The sequence below is a fragment of the Seriola aureovittata genome, chromosome 13 (assembly GCF_021018895.1).
Source record: "Seriola aureovittata isolate HTS-2021-v1 ecotype China chromosome 13, ASM2101889v1, whole genome shotgun sequence".
Lineage (NCBI taxonomy): Eukaryota > Metazoa > Chordata > Actinopteri > Carangiformes > Carangidae > Seriola > Seriola aureovittata.
The window spans coordinates 13292002-13308009 of record NC_079376.1 but is presented as its reverse complement, the minus strand read 5'-3'; the positions used below and the strand labels follow the sequence as shown (position 1 = coordinate 13308009).

The window sequence follows — 16008 nt, the reverse complement described above, 5'->3', positions numbered from 1 at the left end:
AAAGTCACTCATCACTGTAATTGTATCCTGCTGCGATAACATTACTTCATCACGAAGCTCTCCCATTGAACCAGGATGACTGCTCAGAGCACATTTGACCAAAAGCAGCCCTATAATCTTTGTGTGGGTCTGTTTCGTGCATTTTTAAAGAAAGCACACACACACACACACACACACACACACACACACACACACACACACACACATATATATTGTGTGCTTGGTTCTGGCCCAGTGATGCTGGCTGCCTTGTGGGGAATGGCTGATTGTTTGGCTATTAATAGCCAGCTTGACCGTAGAGGCTGACTGGGATCTGTGGATCAGCTCAGAGAGGGAGAGTGCCACGCTGCAGGCTTTAACACTCCTGTGTGTGTGTGTGTGTGTGTGTATGTGTGTGTGTGTTTGTGTGTACGCACGCATCAGTGCATGCTTCCTTTGGGCTGCTTCTATCCCCCCTTGGCACTTTCCTCATGATTTCCAGCATCAACACAACCACATTTTAAGCTTTTTTTTAAGTATTGTAGTAAATCTATTGCTGCTTCCACGTAAACACAAAACAGTGCAACAAACTCATCATGCAAATAACAAGAATACTGCTGTTCCCATCCTCTCAGCATGATCTAGTTTCACTGTGCACGCGAACACATACACACATACACACACACACACACACACACACACACACACACACACACACACACACACACACACACACACACACACACACACACACATACACACAAAAGTCAGTTTGTCTTGAGGAGCCATGACCAGCTGTGCCAAATTTGTCAGCCAAGACTAAAGTAGTCATGACATTGCGTGTGTCTTTGTCTGGCTGCAGGTAGTGTGACTACATGCACATGTGTTTGTTTGCTAGAGTGTGTGTGTGTGTGTGTGTGTGTGTGTGTGTTTGGCAGACCCTTCACTGCTCTCATTTCTCTCCAGCTAGGAATGGGGCTGAATGGCAGAGGATGGAGCAGAATGTGCATTCTCCAGCTGGCTTTTCTTGCTACGATCTTCTCTCCCATGTTTCTGATTGAAACCTGAATTTATTGCTTCATAAACAGTAATAAGTTACGGTCTGTGCTTGTACAGTCTCCTGCACGTTTCCTATATTTAGCAAAAATTTTCTAAGCGTTTTTCTTTTCTCGCTCTTCCTTGCTTCATCCGCACCCTTTATAACATTTGCAAACACTCATATCATCAGCTGTTTTTAATCTCTCTGTGGGAATTAAACATCACTGCTCTTTCTAGCTCCCTAAAGAGGATAAGGACCTGCATATATGTAATATACTATCTATGCTCCATAGCCATAGCCCTTAGAATTCAGACGGTGACACTAGTTGAGTTTAACTTCAGGCCTTTGATTCCCTCCCTCCACGCTGGCAGCAGCGCCGTGAATCTGCATGAGTCATTGTGGACTACAGCTGATGGAAATGAAATGAGACTGTGCAGAACGGGACTGTAGCGCCACATAAGCTGTACGGGTGGAGGAATGGGGGGTATGTGTGTGTGTGTGGGGGGGGGGTGCGGTGGTGTGACTTAATGACATGGAAAAAAGGGTTTTATGCTAATGACTGTCTAAATTTATCTCCCACTTTGTGTAGATGCACACAAACAGATGCAGGCGCACATGCACAAACAGGAACCCACCAGTCGTTGTGGGTAAAGCTTGGATAGGGAAGCATACACTGCTCCCTGTAAGAGGGAACTATTTTCGTCTCACTGGGCTAAACACAGACCATGCAGGGGGAGGGGAGAGAAGAGTACTACTTATGAAAAATTATATTACCTCAGTAGTGTGTGTGTGTGTGTGTGTGTGTGTGTGTGTGTGTGTGTGTGTGTTTGTGTGTGTGTCTGTGTGATGCTACTCGGGCTCATTGAGTGAAATTCATTACCTAAGCAAAGAGCTCTCTCATGGGATAGGTGTCCTGCGCCTATAGACAGTAGTTCAGACTGAACAAGCCAGTTTTATTCAGATCCTTATCTGTCTCAGTGCCCCTAGAGAACCTCCTGCATTTTCTCTAGTCTTCTCATCGCACACACACCGACACAGACGGCTAAATAAAAATTAGAAAGTACCAAGATTGGATGTGGATTCTCATTTCCTGCATCATATTGCTCTTATTTAAATCCTGCTCCTGAGATGTGTGTGACCCTTTTCTTTTTTTAGACTATTGAATCAACCTCCATTTCTACCATGCTTCCCAGATGATGATTATGACTTTGGTGTTTCCCAGACTTTTCCTCTAGAGCCACCGTGAGGTTGATATTTTTGGTTCTTGAGTGAAATATCTAGCGATTGGATTGACTGCTGTGACATTTGCTGCAGATATTCAGAGTCCCTCAAGGATAAATAGGTGATTCTGGATCTTCTTTTTATATGAAAGGAAAGAGGAAAAACTGCGCCCAGATGACAAATAACTCATCATCTCTCTGTTTCCTCATTTGTCATCGCTCGTTTCTTCACAACCTCTCTGCCTGGCTGCAGCTGCTCTCTCTAATGGGACATGTCCAGCCGATAAGGTGGACTGAAACACAAGCCAGGGGCAGTTACAGTGGCATTATGACTGTTGTGGTGAAATCATGATTGTGGGTGAAGCCCAATCAGCCTTTTTGGTGATCATTTCAGGAAAGACAGGGAAACAAAAAGGTGAAAAAAATCGGGAACGTGGTGTTAGGATGACAGCAGTGCTCGAGCCCCCGAGGGGCTTGATGTTTCTCTCCCTCACACGTACACTAGACAGAGAGACATGCACACTGTATTTCACTCAATAATGAGCTTCAGGAAACTGGCTTATCTCTGTCTTCCATTGCATCCACAATGACTTCCTCCCTCTCCTTCATCTTCTCTCAGTCTGCCTCTTTCTGTGTGTCGGTCTATAATGTCGCTTCTTAAATCTGAGCTCAACCCTGTGCCACGGCTGACAGGAGAAACTGCCTGACTGCTTTCTGCCCTGAAGTGCTAATCGCTTACCGGCGCCTGCTACCCATCAAAACATCTGCATGCACTCTCTCACCTTCTGTGCCTCTCTGATCCATACACACCGTAACGACATGCGATTGATCTGCGAAGGCTCTCTCCTGCGGCACTGAGAGAAAGTGGGAGCATAGTGGATATGGGTGGAGGGAAAGAGTTCTTGTTTAAGGGTGTGTTCTCAACAAGCCGGTTTGGAGTGGGTCTTATTTAAGCTTTTGGAGCAAATGTTGTGTTAGACGGGTTTGTTAACACAGGTGAGAAGAAAGGAAAGAAAGGAATAATTGTGTGTGTCATCTGCCAAGAAAACCTTGATGCGGCTTTTTTAGAAGTTACAGAAAATCCCAGACTGTTCAACTTTTGTTTCCGGCCCTTGTTTGCTAGTAATTGCGTAGTTCTATGGTTTTTGCACCACAGTTGCACTTGAAGTTCATTCAGTGTTTCTCTCCAATTTAGTCTTTTTCCCACTCTATGTAGTTGTCGCGCCCCCCCCCCCCCCCAAAGGAACATATTTCAGTGGGTTTGCTGCAGTGCATTTATCCAAACTGGTGGCTTTTTCTTTTTCTTTGTCTCCCTTTGAATCTCTTACAAACTGTTCTGCAGCACAGATCTTACATTCTGTACAATAAGAGTGCTTTACCCCAGGGTAAGGTTGGCTTCAGAATGAATCAATAATAGAAGAGGAGATCCATGCATTATGAATGAAGAAACAACGCACCCTGGCACAGGAGCTTGTCTGTTGCAAAATGTTTATTCAGTAAAATACTATTTCTAACTCTGGCGACAGGCTGAGGGAAAACACTTTTAGCCTTGTCTTTTCACAAAGAGTGATATTGTCCCTTTGTTTTTGTCATGCAGTGTATTATCTAACATTCGCGTGTTACCATAACTTGCTGTAAAAGGAGGGCATTAGCAACTGCTGAATACCCCACAATTCTTTGCATATATGTGGAAGGTACGGTGGCCCCGAGAGCTCAATGCACTACAGCGCAAGACAACACATGCAAATGGACAAAAACGCAAGCAAATAAAGAAAACACCTTCACCAGTTCGACAACACATGCACTGCAAATACACACAACACGACCAAATGAAGAAACGCCCTGCAAATACACAACACACAGCCAAATAGATGAATGTGCTGCAAATACACAAAACACGACCAAATAAAGAAACACCCTGCAAATACTCACAACACAGACAAATAGACAAAAAAAGCATTGCAAATACGCATAACACAACTAAATGGACAAACGTGCTGCAAGTAGCATGAGCTAAAATGATTTGAATTGGCAATCAGGGAAAAGACTGAGGAGAGGTTAACAACAGATATCTGTAATAATATCTGAATCACACAATCGAACTTACACCTTAGCTAATTTCCCAACACAGCTGATGAGTAGCCAATTTTATTGACTTCCCAAGGCACTGAACAACAAGGACGTCGCAGCTTAGTTCAAAACTCTTTTTCTGCCCCCCCCCCGAAAACAGTTCTCTTGTTGTCTGTGCTACTTGCAACGTGTTTCTGTTTTCGGTTGTGTCGTGTGTATGTAGAGCGCATGTGTTGTCAAATTGATGTGTTTTTATAAGATGCTTTTGTTTTGTCCATTTTACATGTGTTTTTCTTCAGTTGCAGCGCGTTGAGCTCTCAGTCACCCGAGGAAGGCGTCTTTTCATGTGATGCTTTTGCGTCAGTTCGCAGTGTAAAACCACATCTGTGAGTGAAATGTAGCAAGTCCACTGGCATGTGGTTTCATTGTGTAACTGCTACTCAGGCAAAATAACTGTTATATTTACTTTGACACTTGATCACCCAACTGCTGGCATTCATTTCCAGTGTCAATCTACTACATCACAACATTTTATGCTTTTAGTGATTTTTTTTAGCTCCATTCAGAAACGCAGATAAAGTGATACTTTGGCATTTGTTACTGTGAACATTTTGACATTTCCAGTAGCTGAGGACAGACCCTGAATAATTTGAATCACTCCTGTCATCTACCCAAAAGCAATCATCGGTCTTGACTCCCTGCTGAACTGAAGTGACACATAGCATAGGGTGCTGAGAGATACTGCAAGGCGTTAATTTAGTTTTCATAATGATACTTTGGATTAGTTGACGTATGGTCATCATGAGTACCTAATAGGTGTTGATATTATAAGCATAAACACCATGGGAATGGGAATAGAAGTGTTAAGATGCAGATTGTTGCTTGTTCGTATTTCACACCTGGTATGCGTGTATTATCACATGCATGTTGGGATCGTGTGACAGGGAACAAAATAAGCCTCTCACGTGCTGCCTCATTATAGATGTTTCCCCCCCGTTCGTTAATCGTTCTTGTGTGTCAGTTAATGCAGCTTCAAGGCACCTGAAATCTCTGATAAAGCAGCCAGTAATCAACAGGTCCAATTACAAGCCTGCACGATGAGACAACAACAGCCGGCTGTTTCATGGTCGGACAGGACGATTTCCACGCTTCTCATCAACCACCAGAGATGGCTCTTTGAAAAGCAGGCTTAGCTAATCTTATCAACAAACACATTGGATATTTGAACACTGAGCGGGTTTGTGTTAGTTAAGTCGTATTTTAGCGTAATATTAAATGTGTGTCCTGGTTGCTCTGTCAATTTTGACTTCTGTTGGTTTTTTCATTTCACAACAAGTCATGTTGTGTTCTATAGCTTTTTTTGGACTGAGGTGCGTGGTCTTGGACAAACAGGCAATTTGTTGCAAAATCAACTTTATTCCTCTTTATGCCCCTAGAGTAAATGATGGGTGTATGTCAAAGAGGTCATAACAGATTTTTCACGAAGCCACTTGCTGTTATCGTGTAGTTCCAATCTCTGTTTTACTCTACAGCAGTTACTGTAAAAAGTCAACCACCGCAGTCTTATTCTTATTCTTCATATTACAGAGAGCTCTTAGCTTTTGCCACACGATCAGCTTTCATGTAGTCACCCGTAGCTTGACTTTGCTTGTGCCTTGAACAATACAGTTCCTCTGTCACGCCCTTCCAGTCTCCTACATGAAATTCCTTCCTCACTAAGCAATGTGTAGATATTCAGGGAGGGGCTGATTTCACACCCATTTACTCTCAGGCTGTTGCACAGACCCAAGCTGTACTTCCTCCAGCTCACTCTTAAAGTCATTTGTAAGGACACAAACGCTTGAACAGTAGTTGCTATTAACTATTTATTATATACATTCTTAAAATCTTTTAACAACATACTGTATAAGATATGTTTGTCTTTGGTTTTGTTTGTCGCTGTGGAGGCATGCACATTAGTATGCACATGGAAACAAGCTTGATTCATGCCGTAACCATCTTAACTATATGACATTACTGGTTATTTTTGCTTGTATGGGTCACTTCGATAAACCAGCGACTATAGCAAGTGTGGGCATGTGTGCCGGTTTGCAGACGAACCAGTCAGTCATCCTGTGGGCAGGCACACAGGCTGGCAAGTCAGCTTTTTCATTCAGCCAACCAACAAGCGACGGCTTCTTCAGCAAGAGAGCAGCTTGAAGTAATCAAAGCATGAAATGACATCCAAAGCTGTGGATTTGGTAAACACTGTTTGGAAAAAGAGGCTCGCATGAGAAGAGGAAGCCGGAGGAGGTCTTTCTGATGTGATTCGCTGTCATTACCAAAACATCTCATTTTGTTTTTAGCAGTTTAGGTTTAAAAGGAGGAGTGGGCGATTTGCAGTTGAACCTGGCTCTCATTTTGCCAGATTTGTTACACTACAGATTGCCCAACGCTCACACATTCACATGGGTCAGGGATTGATTTTCGATGAAAACGAGGCCTATTTACTGTATTATTCATGGCTGAATGAGGGAAGTAGCAGTCGGTGTCAATAAAAAATAATCTTTATTGGCGCAAAACTGGGTTGGGTTGTTGTTGATTCATAGCAGATACTGTAGAGAGATAGATAGTCGACTGGCAGTTTGCTTTTAGATACCATAGAAACACTATCTGCGGCTAAAATGACTCACCTTGGTTGAAAACAAATGGCCAGTGGATTACTTAGATTTTGCTTGTTTTTAGTTTGCCTTTGGGCTAAGCTCGGATAGTGGCATCAGGACCAGCACACAGCCTTTTGTTTTAGGTTCTCCTGCTAGATTATTTGTTAATTATACTCATCTTAGTCCCAATTGGGATCCTCCCTTGAACAATACCATTCATGACAATAGAAGAACAACAGAGGCCAGCTCCTGTTATTGAGGCTCTCGTGCTTTGTTTGTGTGTGTTTATTCATGTTTACATGGCAAAACAAAAACCCCGATATTCTGTGCCAAATGCCATCTGATATAATACACTCATACAGGCTAATGCCGCAGATCATTTGTTACTACATCTGTTAGCCGTGCAGACTTAAAGGGCCCACATGCTTAAGGCTATGTCTGTCCCTCTCCCCCTCCCCTCTCTCTCTCTCTCTCTCTCTCTGTCTCTGTCTCTCTCTCTCCGTGTCTCTCTCTCTCTCTCTCTCTCTCTCTCTCTCTCATTAATCATGCAGGTTGCATAGATAATGGATGGTGCTCATGGTGTCTGTAGCCTTTCACTGCTTACTGGCCAGACGGATCTGTTAACATGACCTATATACATGGACGGGCCATTATATCTTCAGACATGCATGACTTAACGTGACATCAAACAATGAAGTGTTCTTAGAGGATAAGTGTTCATTTCACCTTTTTACAGTATTAAGTTGTAATGATTTGTTCGATTAGTCTTGCATCTGCTTCTCCTTTGTCCCAAATCAGCCGTTAAACAGTTACAATATAATCTAGTCTGGGTTTAATAAAAAAAAAAAGTGAACCGTCGATGACCATGTATGACCACAAATGAGACGGGATGTCATTGCGCTGAAATAATAGCTTTTGCATCACAGTTACCAATACACGCCTTGTATGATCGATTTTTCTGTGTATTTGCATTTGTAAAGGGAGATTGAAGGCAGAGAGGACAGACTTAGAGAGGAGATGGAGAAAAAAATCACCAAGCCTTTGTGTTTGTGTTTGCGCAAGTGCACGATGTGATGATAAGAGTGAGGAAAAGATTATTAATAGCACAACACAAGACACATCAAACCCTACCCCTGAGTCATCACTCTGCACAGGCTGAAAGGACATACACATGCCCTCAACACTGTGTAATACCTACAGCAATGATGTCAGTGAGTGATAATTGGAAAAGAAGTGTCTACAGAAGGGGTGTCGTGGTCATGAGGGAGGTTTCATCAAAAAGTCTTAAAATAATCAAATTGACAGGATAACATGATCCAGTCAGATCAATAGGACATAATGTACATGCACTTCCTTCAGGATGAGTAGAGATAAAGTGTTAGTAATCAAACAGAGAGGTTTCCATTGTCCCCTCCTTGATGGATCCAGTCAATCACACTATTGTCTGGAGTAAAGCCTCTTTGCTCTACCATTTGGAGACATTAGCAGATGAAACAAGGTCTCAAACACCCAGTCTAGCCCAGCTTTACTATGACTTGTCATACAGAATGTGTTTGACAATAAGAGATGTAGAAATATAGCATTATAATTATATGCAAATATCAGAAGCAAATATGGAATATGGTTTATAGGCTGGGGCATCTCTGTAGCACCACAATGCATAATTCTGATACGTTTTACCTTTATCTAAAAAATTGCAGCTCCTGCGATTTGGATGTTGCACTTGGCCACAATGATATTTCGATAATATTTCGATTAATTGTCCCTATTTATAATATATTTAAAAAAAAAGATTGTCTTTTGTCTCATTGTTCAAAGGATGATAGAATGTGGTATTTCTTTAAAGGATCATACCTGTGTAGTTGCATCTTCATGTTCAGGTTCATTTCCACACATACTGTATGCTTGACATATACACAGGGAAATTATATGTCATTCCTCATGGACCTCAGTGCAACATGTAATAGACATACAAATGCCACACAGTCTTAAGGGTCAGAGTCAGCACTCTTGCATTAGCAATTGGATGTAAACAAGGTCCTGTGTATTTTCTCCTCAGTAGAAAATTTGACATGTTGGTGGGATTTCAGAAAAAAAGCAGGTAGACTGCTATAGTAACAACAGCGGTGAACTCCTTCTGCAGACAATATGGCCGACACTTCATGATTGTAAGCTCCACCAGCAGAAAAATTCTGACTTAAAATTTGAACCTGTACTTCTGTATACTACTTGCAGTCTTTGTTCCCACTGTGATAATATCCTCTGTATTTCTACAATTTCCACAGTAAACCAGGTCAATTTTGTGGTTGTCTCTCTCATTATTTCTCATCCTTTATTTATCTGCCTTAATGTCGATCTAATCCCAGAAGTTGGCTCAGCTCTAGCTATCAGTTTTTTTGGCTTCATATGTAACAATGTTTTTGTGTGTTCCTCTGTGCAGGTTAACTTTGTGGCATGTCAGCTGTTTGCCCTGCTGATGGCTGTGTGGTTTCGTCTCTACCTCCACCCCAGTAAGACCAGTCCCTTCATCAGACATGTGGTGGCCACTCTGCTGGGCTTCTACTTGGCTCTCTTCTGCTTTGGCTGGTGAGTCACTCACTGTTGATCAGCTTTTCTTGTCAGTGCCCACTTCCTTCCTTCCTTCCTCTGAATTTACAAAATTATTTTAGTAAGATCCTTTTCCAGCAGACTGTGGCCTTGTCCCAATTTCATAGAATTGTAGATATATTACTACAGTTACTGCTGTTGGACTGTTTTAAAAGGATATTGTTATTCTCATGGCTCAGTTATTGGTATGAAATGTTATGTAATGTTTTGTAATGAAAGGAATAGTATCATGAAGTGTCCACTGCTGCCCTGCCTGTCCATTTCTATTTTACTACATTTCCCAGAATGCTTCTTCCTAAACCCCAGAGAATGTGTCTGATCATTTCAACTACAGCTAAGTCATTTCAAGTCACTAATCAGTTAGTTTACTGAGAGATAATTGATCACCAAAATAGCTGAAAATGAATCAATTATCTTATCTGTCAATGAAAAACTTCTCAAAGCTTCTCCAGTGTGAAGTTTTCTCTGTTTTGTCTGACTGTGAACTGTATAATAATCACTCTGTGATGGACATTTTTACTGTTTTCTGACATTTCTTAGACTAAATGATTAGTTTAGTCAGAAAGGGCAGATTTATTGAAAATTAAAATCATCTTTAGTTGCAGGCTAATTTCAGCTGTACTTTATACATACAAGTTAACCCTTTAGTCAAGTGAAAAGTCTTTAGCCAAAGACAGAGTCACATCCCTGAGTCAAAAGACAACAGGTTTTGTGACTACACTGCATAAAGAGAAAAGGTGAAGAGATTGAATAATAAATGAAAGTGCATGCCCTATTGGCTCTCCATTTTAATTTATTCAGAAATTGAAACAGAATAATGAAAAACGAATTATTAACTAACACGTTGGGTAATTGTGTCATTTAATGTAAATTTAATTAATGGCTTCATAGATAGCTAAAGTACCTTTTTAATTATTTAACAATTAGTAACGACTTATACAGTCTCCAGTAAAGAGTATTTCATTCATTACCTTTCTTTTCAAAGGTCACCCCATCGAGTTTGCTGTTTCTTATTCTGCTTTTGTTTTCATGTCTTCATCCTACACCCTTGTCCTTGTTTGCGACTTGTCAGCCATCACCCTGTTTCTCTCCTCTCACTTCTGCCGCTCCCCTCATGGCCCTTCCCTTTTTCTCATTCTCCCTCACCCTGTCCTCATTCTCCTCATCTTTGCCAAAGCAAATGGGTCGATCGGGTAGTAACTGATATCCAATTAGAAAGCTATTGCCCTGTAATAGACAACCCACTGTACCTCTGGCAGAGTGCCTCTCAAAGTGGCGCTGTGTGTGGAGGTGTGTGTGTGTGTGTGTGTGTGTGTGTGTGTGTGCGGGTGTGTGCGCACGCACGTGTATAAGGGAGCAAACCCAGGAAACATTAGCTAGGCATCCAGCAAGCGGAAAATGCTAACCAGGTGAAATGTTACCTGATTATCAGGTTATAGATGATGAGGGGTAAGGTGAGGGCTTCATCTGATAACAGACGACAGACGGTTCATGTACTCGACACTGAGCTGCTGCGGTTGGATGATATCATTTGTTGTGGCTGGGAGAGCTAGTGTTGTATAATTCATTCCTGAATTGGAAAACCAGACTATCATGTAGTTAAATGTCTTGATAAAGGTACATGAAGGTGAAAGCATGGACTGATACCTGTAATAAATAATGCCTTTTTTCTTTTCTTTTTAAGATAAATTTACACCAAATGGTTGGAGCTCTCTCTTTCTGTGAGCAAATATCAGCAACCTTTTGAAGAATCAATTTAGCATGAGAAAAATGGTTTAAAGTGGTGAGGATGTCGGCACCGTTACTGTAACCATACTGCAATCTGGTTTATGGAGTTTTAAAGATTATATTCACTACGTTTTGGCCATACAGCAAAAACTTAGTATAGAAAATGAGGAAGTGAAACATAGAATCGGTCACAAGTATGATCACTGAGCTGTGAGTGGGTACTAGTTCAAATATTTAAATGCATCACAAAGAAAAGGAGGATAGTGTTCTTCTGTACAGACACAGATAGAAAAAAGATGATGCATATTTTCAGAATGAAAACGAAATCATTAATTACACAGTTCAGGTTTCCTACAATTCATTCTTCTCTCCAAAAGGGTCAAACAATCAATACATGAAGTGTGTATGTCTGTGAAAGCTTGCCAGAGAGTTTTATTTGCCACAATAATTAAAAGACCCATATAAATGTCTATAAGTAGATACATTTTACCAAGATAATATATGCTATTTATTGTACTTGGCTCAGTGCTTTATGTCACACTATCTAAATTATATATTAATTACGAGAATAAAAGTGTTATTATCACCTACATTTCTGATTTGCAGTACTCTACCTTATAATGATGCAGAGGTTGAACTCACTGATTCAAAAAGACGGATGAAATTATTTGATGAACTTGCTAAGTGGAGTAAGGTAACAGTAACACGGAGCCATGCACATGTTTGTTGTTTATAGGATCCCAGTCAGCTTCTGCCAGTGCAGCTTGCTTGTGCGTAATGCATGATAGCATCCACACACACTTTCATCTGCACACTTTTATTCACGTGCGCACACACACGTAATAATTTCAACTTCTACTGTACACACACACACACACACACACACACACACACACACACACACACACACACACACACACTCTCTCTCATGCTGTTCTGTCTTAGAGGGCACCTGGCTGCAGGTCCTAGAGGATGCTGTGGAATGTTGGTTTATTTTGGGATGCATTCCCTCTTTGTCAGACGTACAAGCTTGTTGAAAGTCACTGGAGAAAACAATTGGAGATTGTTGAGCTGTTTTCCTCCGTCAAAAGGGGACTGAGTTTGTTTTTTGGCTTTTTAGACATGAGAACAGATTGTCATGTTTGTTTTTATACTTCCCTAGCGAACAGGTCAGAGCTTACAATGTCCTTTTGTGTAAGAATCGTAGATATCTGTTCCCTCTGCCTTCCTCAGATATTACTGCATTCTTTGCTGGGCAAAAAGAGTTCATTTAGTTCACCCAGCCTATCCTCCCTTGTACCCTGCCAACCCCTGATGCCCTTGCCCCCTTTGTTGACTCACTGCAAACACAGTGTGGCATCTCTCCTCTCCTGGAGGGCTTGACGTCGGCAGCATCACACACTGTGCCCTTCAAAGACCCATCTGGTAGCTGCTGCTGCTGCTTTTGAACTGTGTGTTTGTGCCCTGTATTTGTGCTTCACGGGGAGGGAGAGAGGCGGATGTTTGATCAACATGGACACACGTTCACACACAATTCCCTGCAATGGTGCGATCTAAGGAATCTTGCAGGGGGAAGACATGGGAATCGATTAGGACATAGTGTGACGGTGATCGTCACCATGCTGTCCTGTGACTGGAGATGACACATTTCTGGGTAGTAAGAGGGGGGAGGTTCACATGGCTGATGATGTGACTGTGATTTCATAATGCTGTTATTTCCTTGACCGAATGGCAGTACGGGATAACAAAACAGGATGTGGGCCGTAATACAGTGAGGAAATAAAGTCTAATAAAGTCTGGTCTGAGCTAGGAGCATGTGTCGTTTTCCAGTAAATAACAAGCCAAGAATGAACCATGTCAGCAAAATGTTCAGTTTTGAATACAGTGGTAAGCTGAGACAGCATTCAGAAGCTCTCGGCTTAAACCTAAAGAATTGGTGCTGAATCCTGAGCCGCCAAGCGTCAGCCACAGCAAATCGTCCTGTAGCAACACACTAAATGCCTCCCAGCTCCTTTTTGTATTTCTCATTTGCATCAATAATGTATTATTTATGTTGCCTGTCTCTTCGCAGGTATTCCCTCCATTTCCTGGTGCAGAGCGGTCTGTCCTACAGTGTGATGGTCTTCGCTGGCCTCGAGCACATGCACAAGTAAGGTCAAGTGGAGTACAAAGGACTCAAATTGCTCAAATTGTTACGCGACTTCATGGTTCCTGGAAGTGTCCGAAACTCACATCATTTCACACATTAGGTAACCCGAAAGGGGAACTGGAAGCACGTCAAAGGTGTCTGACAAAGCCAGTAAACCAAAATCTTGTAAGATATGTTAGATTACATGTTAGATGATAAAAATGTCACAAATTAGTTGACTATGGATCAGGCTCATTTGTCTGTGTTTTTGTTTTTTGAAGCACATGAGCCTGGGTCACGATGACAATGTTTCTGCCCCCAGGCTTCCATCTGTGACCATGGCTCATGAAGACACACACACACATGCACACACACACACACACACACACATTGCCTTTGATGTTTTTTTTTTTTGTCTTTTTAACCACAATTCAAGGTTATGCATTATAGGTGTGAACAGTAGATGTTTACCCCTGGGGAGGACCCTTTAAATAGATGCTAACAAAACATTAATCACAAAAGCCAAAGACAGAATGACAATGGCATTTCGACATCCAGCTGTGTTTTACACGAAATGTCACGTCACATATCTCCCTCGAGGTTTCACCCTCCCTAAACATTATTAGTGTGCTTTTAGCCTGGTGTTCCGTCTCTTGTGTAAGTGGGTAGATAAGCAGTGGCCACACTCTCTTCCTGTACCTCTTATGAAACTGAAAACTCTGGCTGTAGCCCATGCCAAACCTCAAAACACAGCCATCACATTCAGAGATAAGGTTCACCCGGCCTCTGGATGAAGGTGCAGCTCAGCGGCAGAGAGGAGGGGAAGCACAGAGGAGGGGAAGCACAGAGGAGGGGCGCACCGACATGTCCGTGTTTGCAGAGGGCAGTGAACCCGGTGCCTCGGGTTTTTGCATAACAAATTAACTATTATTGCAGCAACATGTTGAGGTTTAACTCCAGGTTATGTGATTTTGCCAACCGAGTATAAAAGTCATCCCAGTGTTTAACACATGGCCTTTGCTCTTTGAATCACCCTCGAGATAGTTGCATAGGTAGTCAAGGCTTACCAATATTTCAATACAAAGATGTAGGGCATTTTACACTACCTTCTCAGGAAAATTACATGTCTCTTTATTCTTAATTTGTTACTCATCTTTTATTCTATCCAATCTACTCCCAAAAAATAAGCTCCCTCTCTCCCCGTTTTTGTCCCATTCCTTTCAAATTGCTATTGTTACTGTGTCTCTCATCTCAGTCTCTGCGTCAGCCGTCCCTCCTCTTTCAGCAGTTACAATACACATTGAAGGATTTAATCATAGACCACTGCTAATGATAATTCTGCTGAGAGACAAAACGATTCAGATTAATGTTAAATACGCACACATATATACATATACTGTATATACACGGAGTACATTGGACAGATTCTTGTTATTAGACTTTCCTACTGCATTGACAACACCCAGGCTTGGGACAGCCAAACTTGGGGAACATAACTTTGTACAGCACACCACTCCCAAGGCCCGTGCACTGTGGCAGGATTTATGTTCTCTATTTGTTGTTCTCCCACTCAGACATGGGGTCCATAGGGGGGGAAAGTGTACAGTGAGTGCAGTGTGACAGCTTGATGGAGTTGCAAAAAGCCTTTTTTTTTTTTTTTTCCCTGGACTGTGGGATATGAATGTGTGGCTCTAGAGTCACCAGACTAGCTTTTGTCTAGTGGCAGGGCATCATATTTCATACTATTCACTCTCGTGCAGCTCCGGATCTCTCTCCCTCCTCCCCTCTCCCACCCCCCCACCCCACCCCCACTCTCTTTGACCGCTCACCTGTTGAATGTGGTGGGGCAGACAGGGAATGTTCCAGACGCTTTCCTACTTGCCTCAAGTGTGAACACAGCACTGCCTGCTGGTTGACGGGGAGGAGAGACAGAGAACCGTGAAATCGTTAGATATGGCGTAACGAATGAAGAGGGCTGCGACAGTAATGCAAGTGCCCTCTTTAATTGAAACTGTCGCTAAAGAAGAACCATAACAAAATTAGAATATCTCAAGCTGCTCGCACACTCAAGTGATTATTGTATTTCTATAGCTTATTTTATGTTTGTTTTTTGTTTTTTTACAGCATGGCAAGTTAGTATTTTTCAGTGGCTTTCAAACTTTTCGGCTCATTTTGGCAATGTTTAGTTGCAACCCCCTACAACACCAGTTGCGGGGGAGTGAGTCAGTCTAAAAATAAAGAAAAAAAATTAGAGGAAAGACTGAATAATAACCACAATTATAATTATTTAGATTTTCTACTTTCCCATCCTGTGGATCACCTTGCGACCCTTCTGATTTATCTTGTGACTTCTTGTGCGGGCTCCAGCCCACAGGTTGGAAAACCGCAGTTCAAGCTAACATTGCCTACATATGTCAGTTAATTACCTGAAGCAGGAGGGGTGGACTGACTGGCTCTCAGACACAGGTTTGACATGGAGGAAAGGAAGGGTCATTCTGACAGGTGAGACTTCTCCCTATAGCTGTTTACCCAGGCTCACTGAACTTTAGCTCTCTAGGAGGATCTACCCGTCCCAGAAGGGCCTCGCTTAAGGAT

General features: G+C 42.1%; 1 protein-coding gene across 1 annotated transcript in view; it reads left to right on the top strand.

Annotated features, from left to right (window-relative positions):
• The window catches only part of mboat2a (membrane bound O-acyltransferase domain containing 2a), a 40738-nt gene that overhangs the window by 10217 nt on the left and 14513 nt on the right, over positions 1 to 16008 (top strand). The window contains exons 2-3 of the mRNA XM_056393194.1: positions 9391 to 9536; positions 13357 to 13434. Coding sequence (XP_056249169.1) covers positions 9391 to 9536; positions 13357 to 13434 — 224 coding nt within the window. The remainder of the gene's footprint in view (positions 1 to 9390; positions 9537 to 13356; positions 13435 to 16008) is intronic.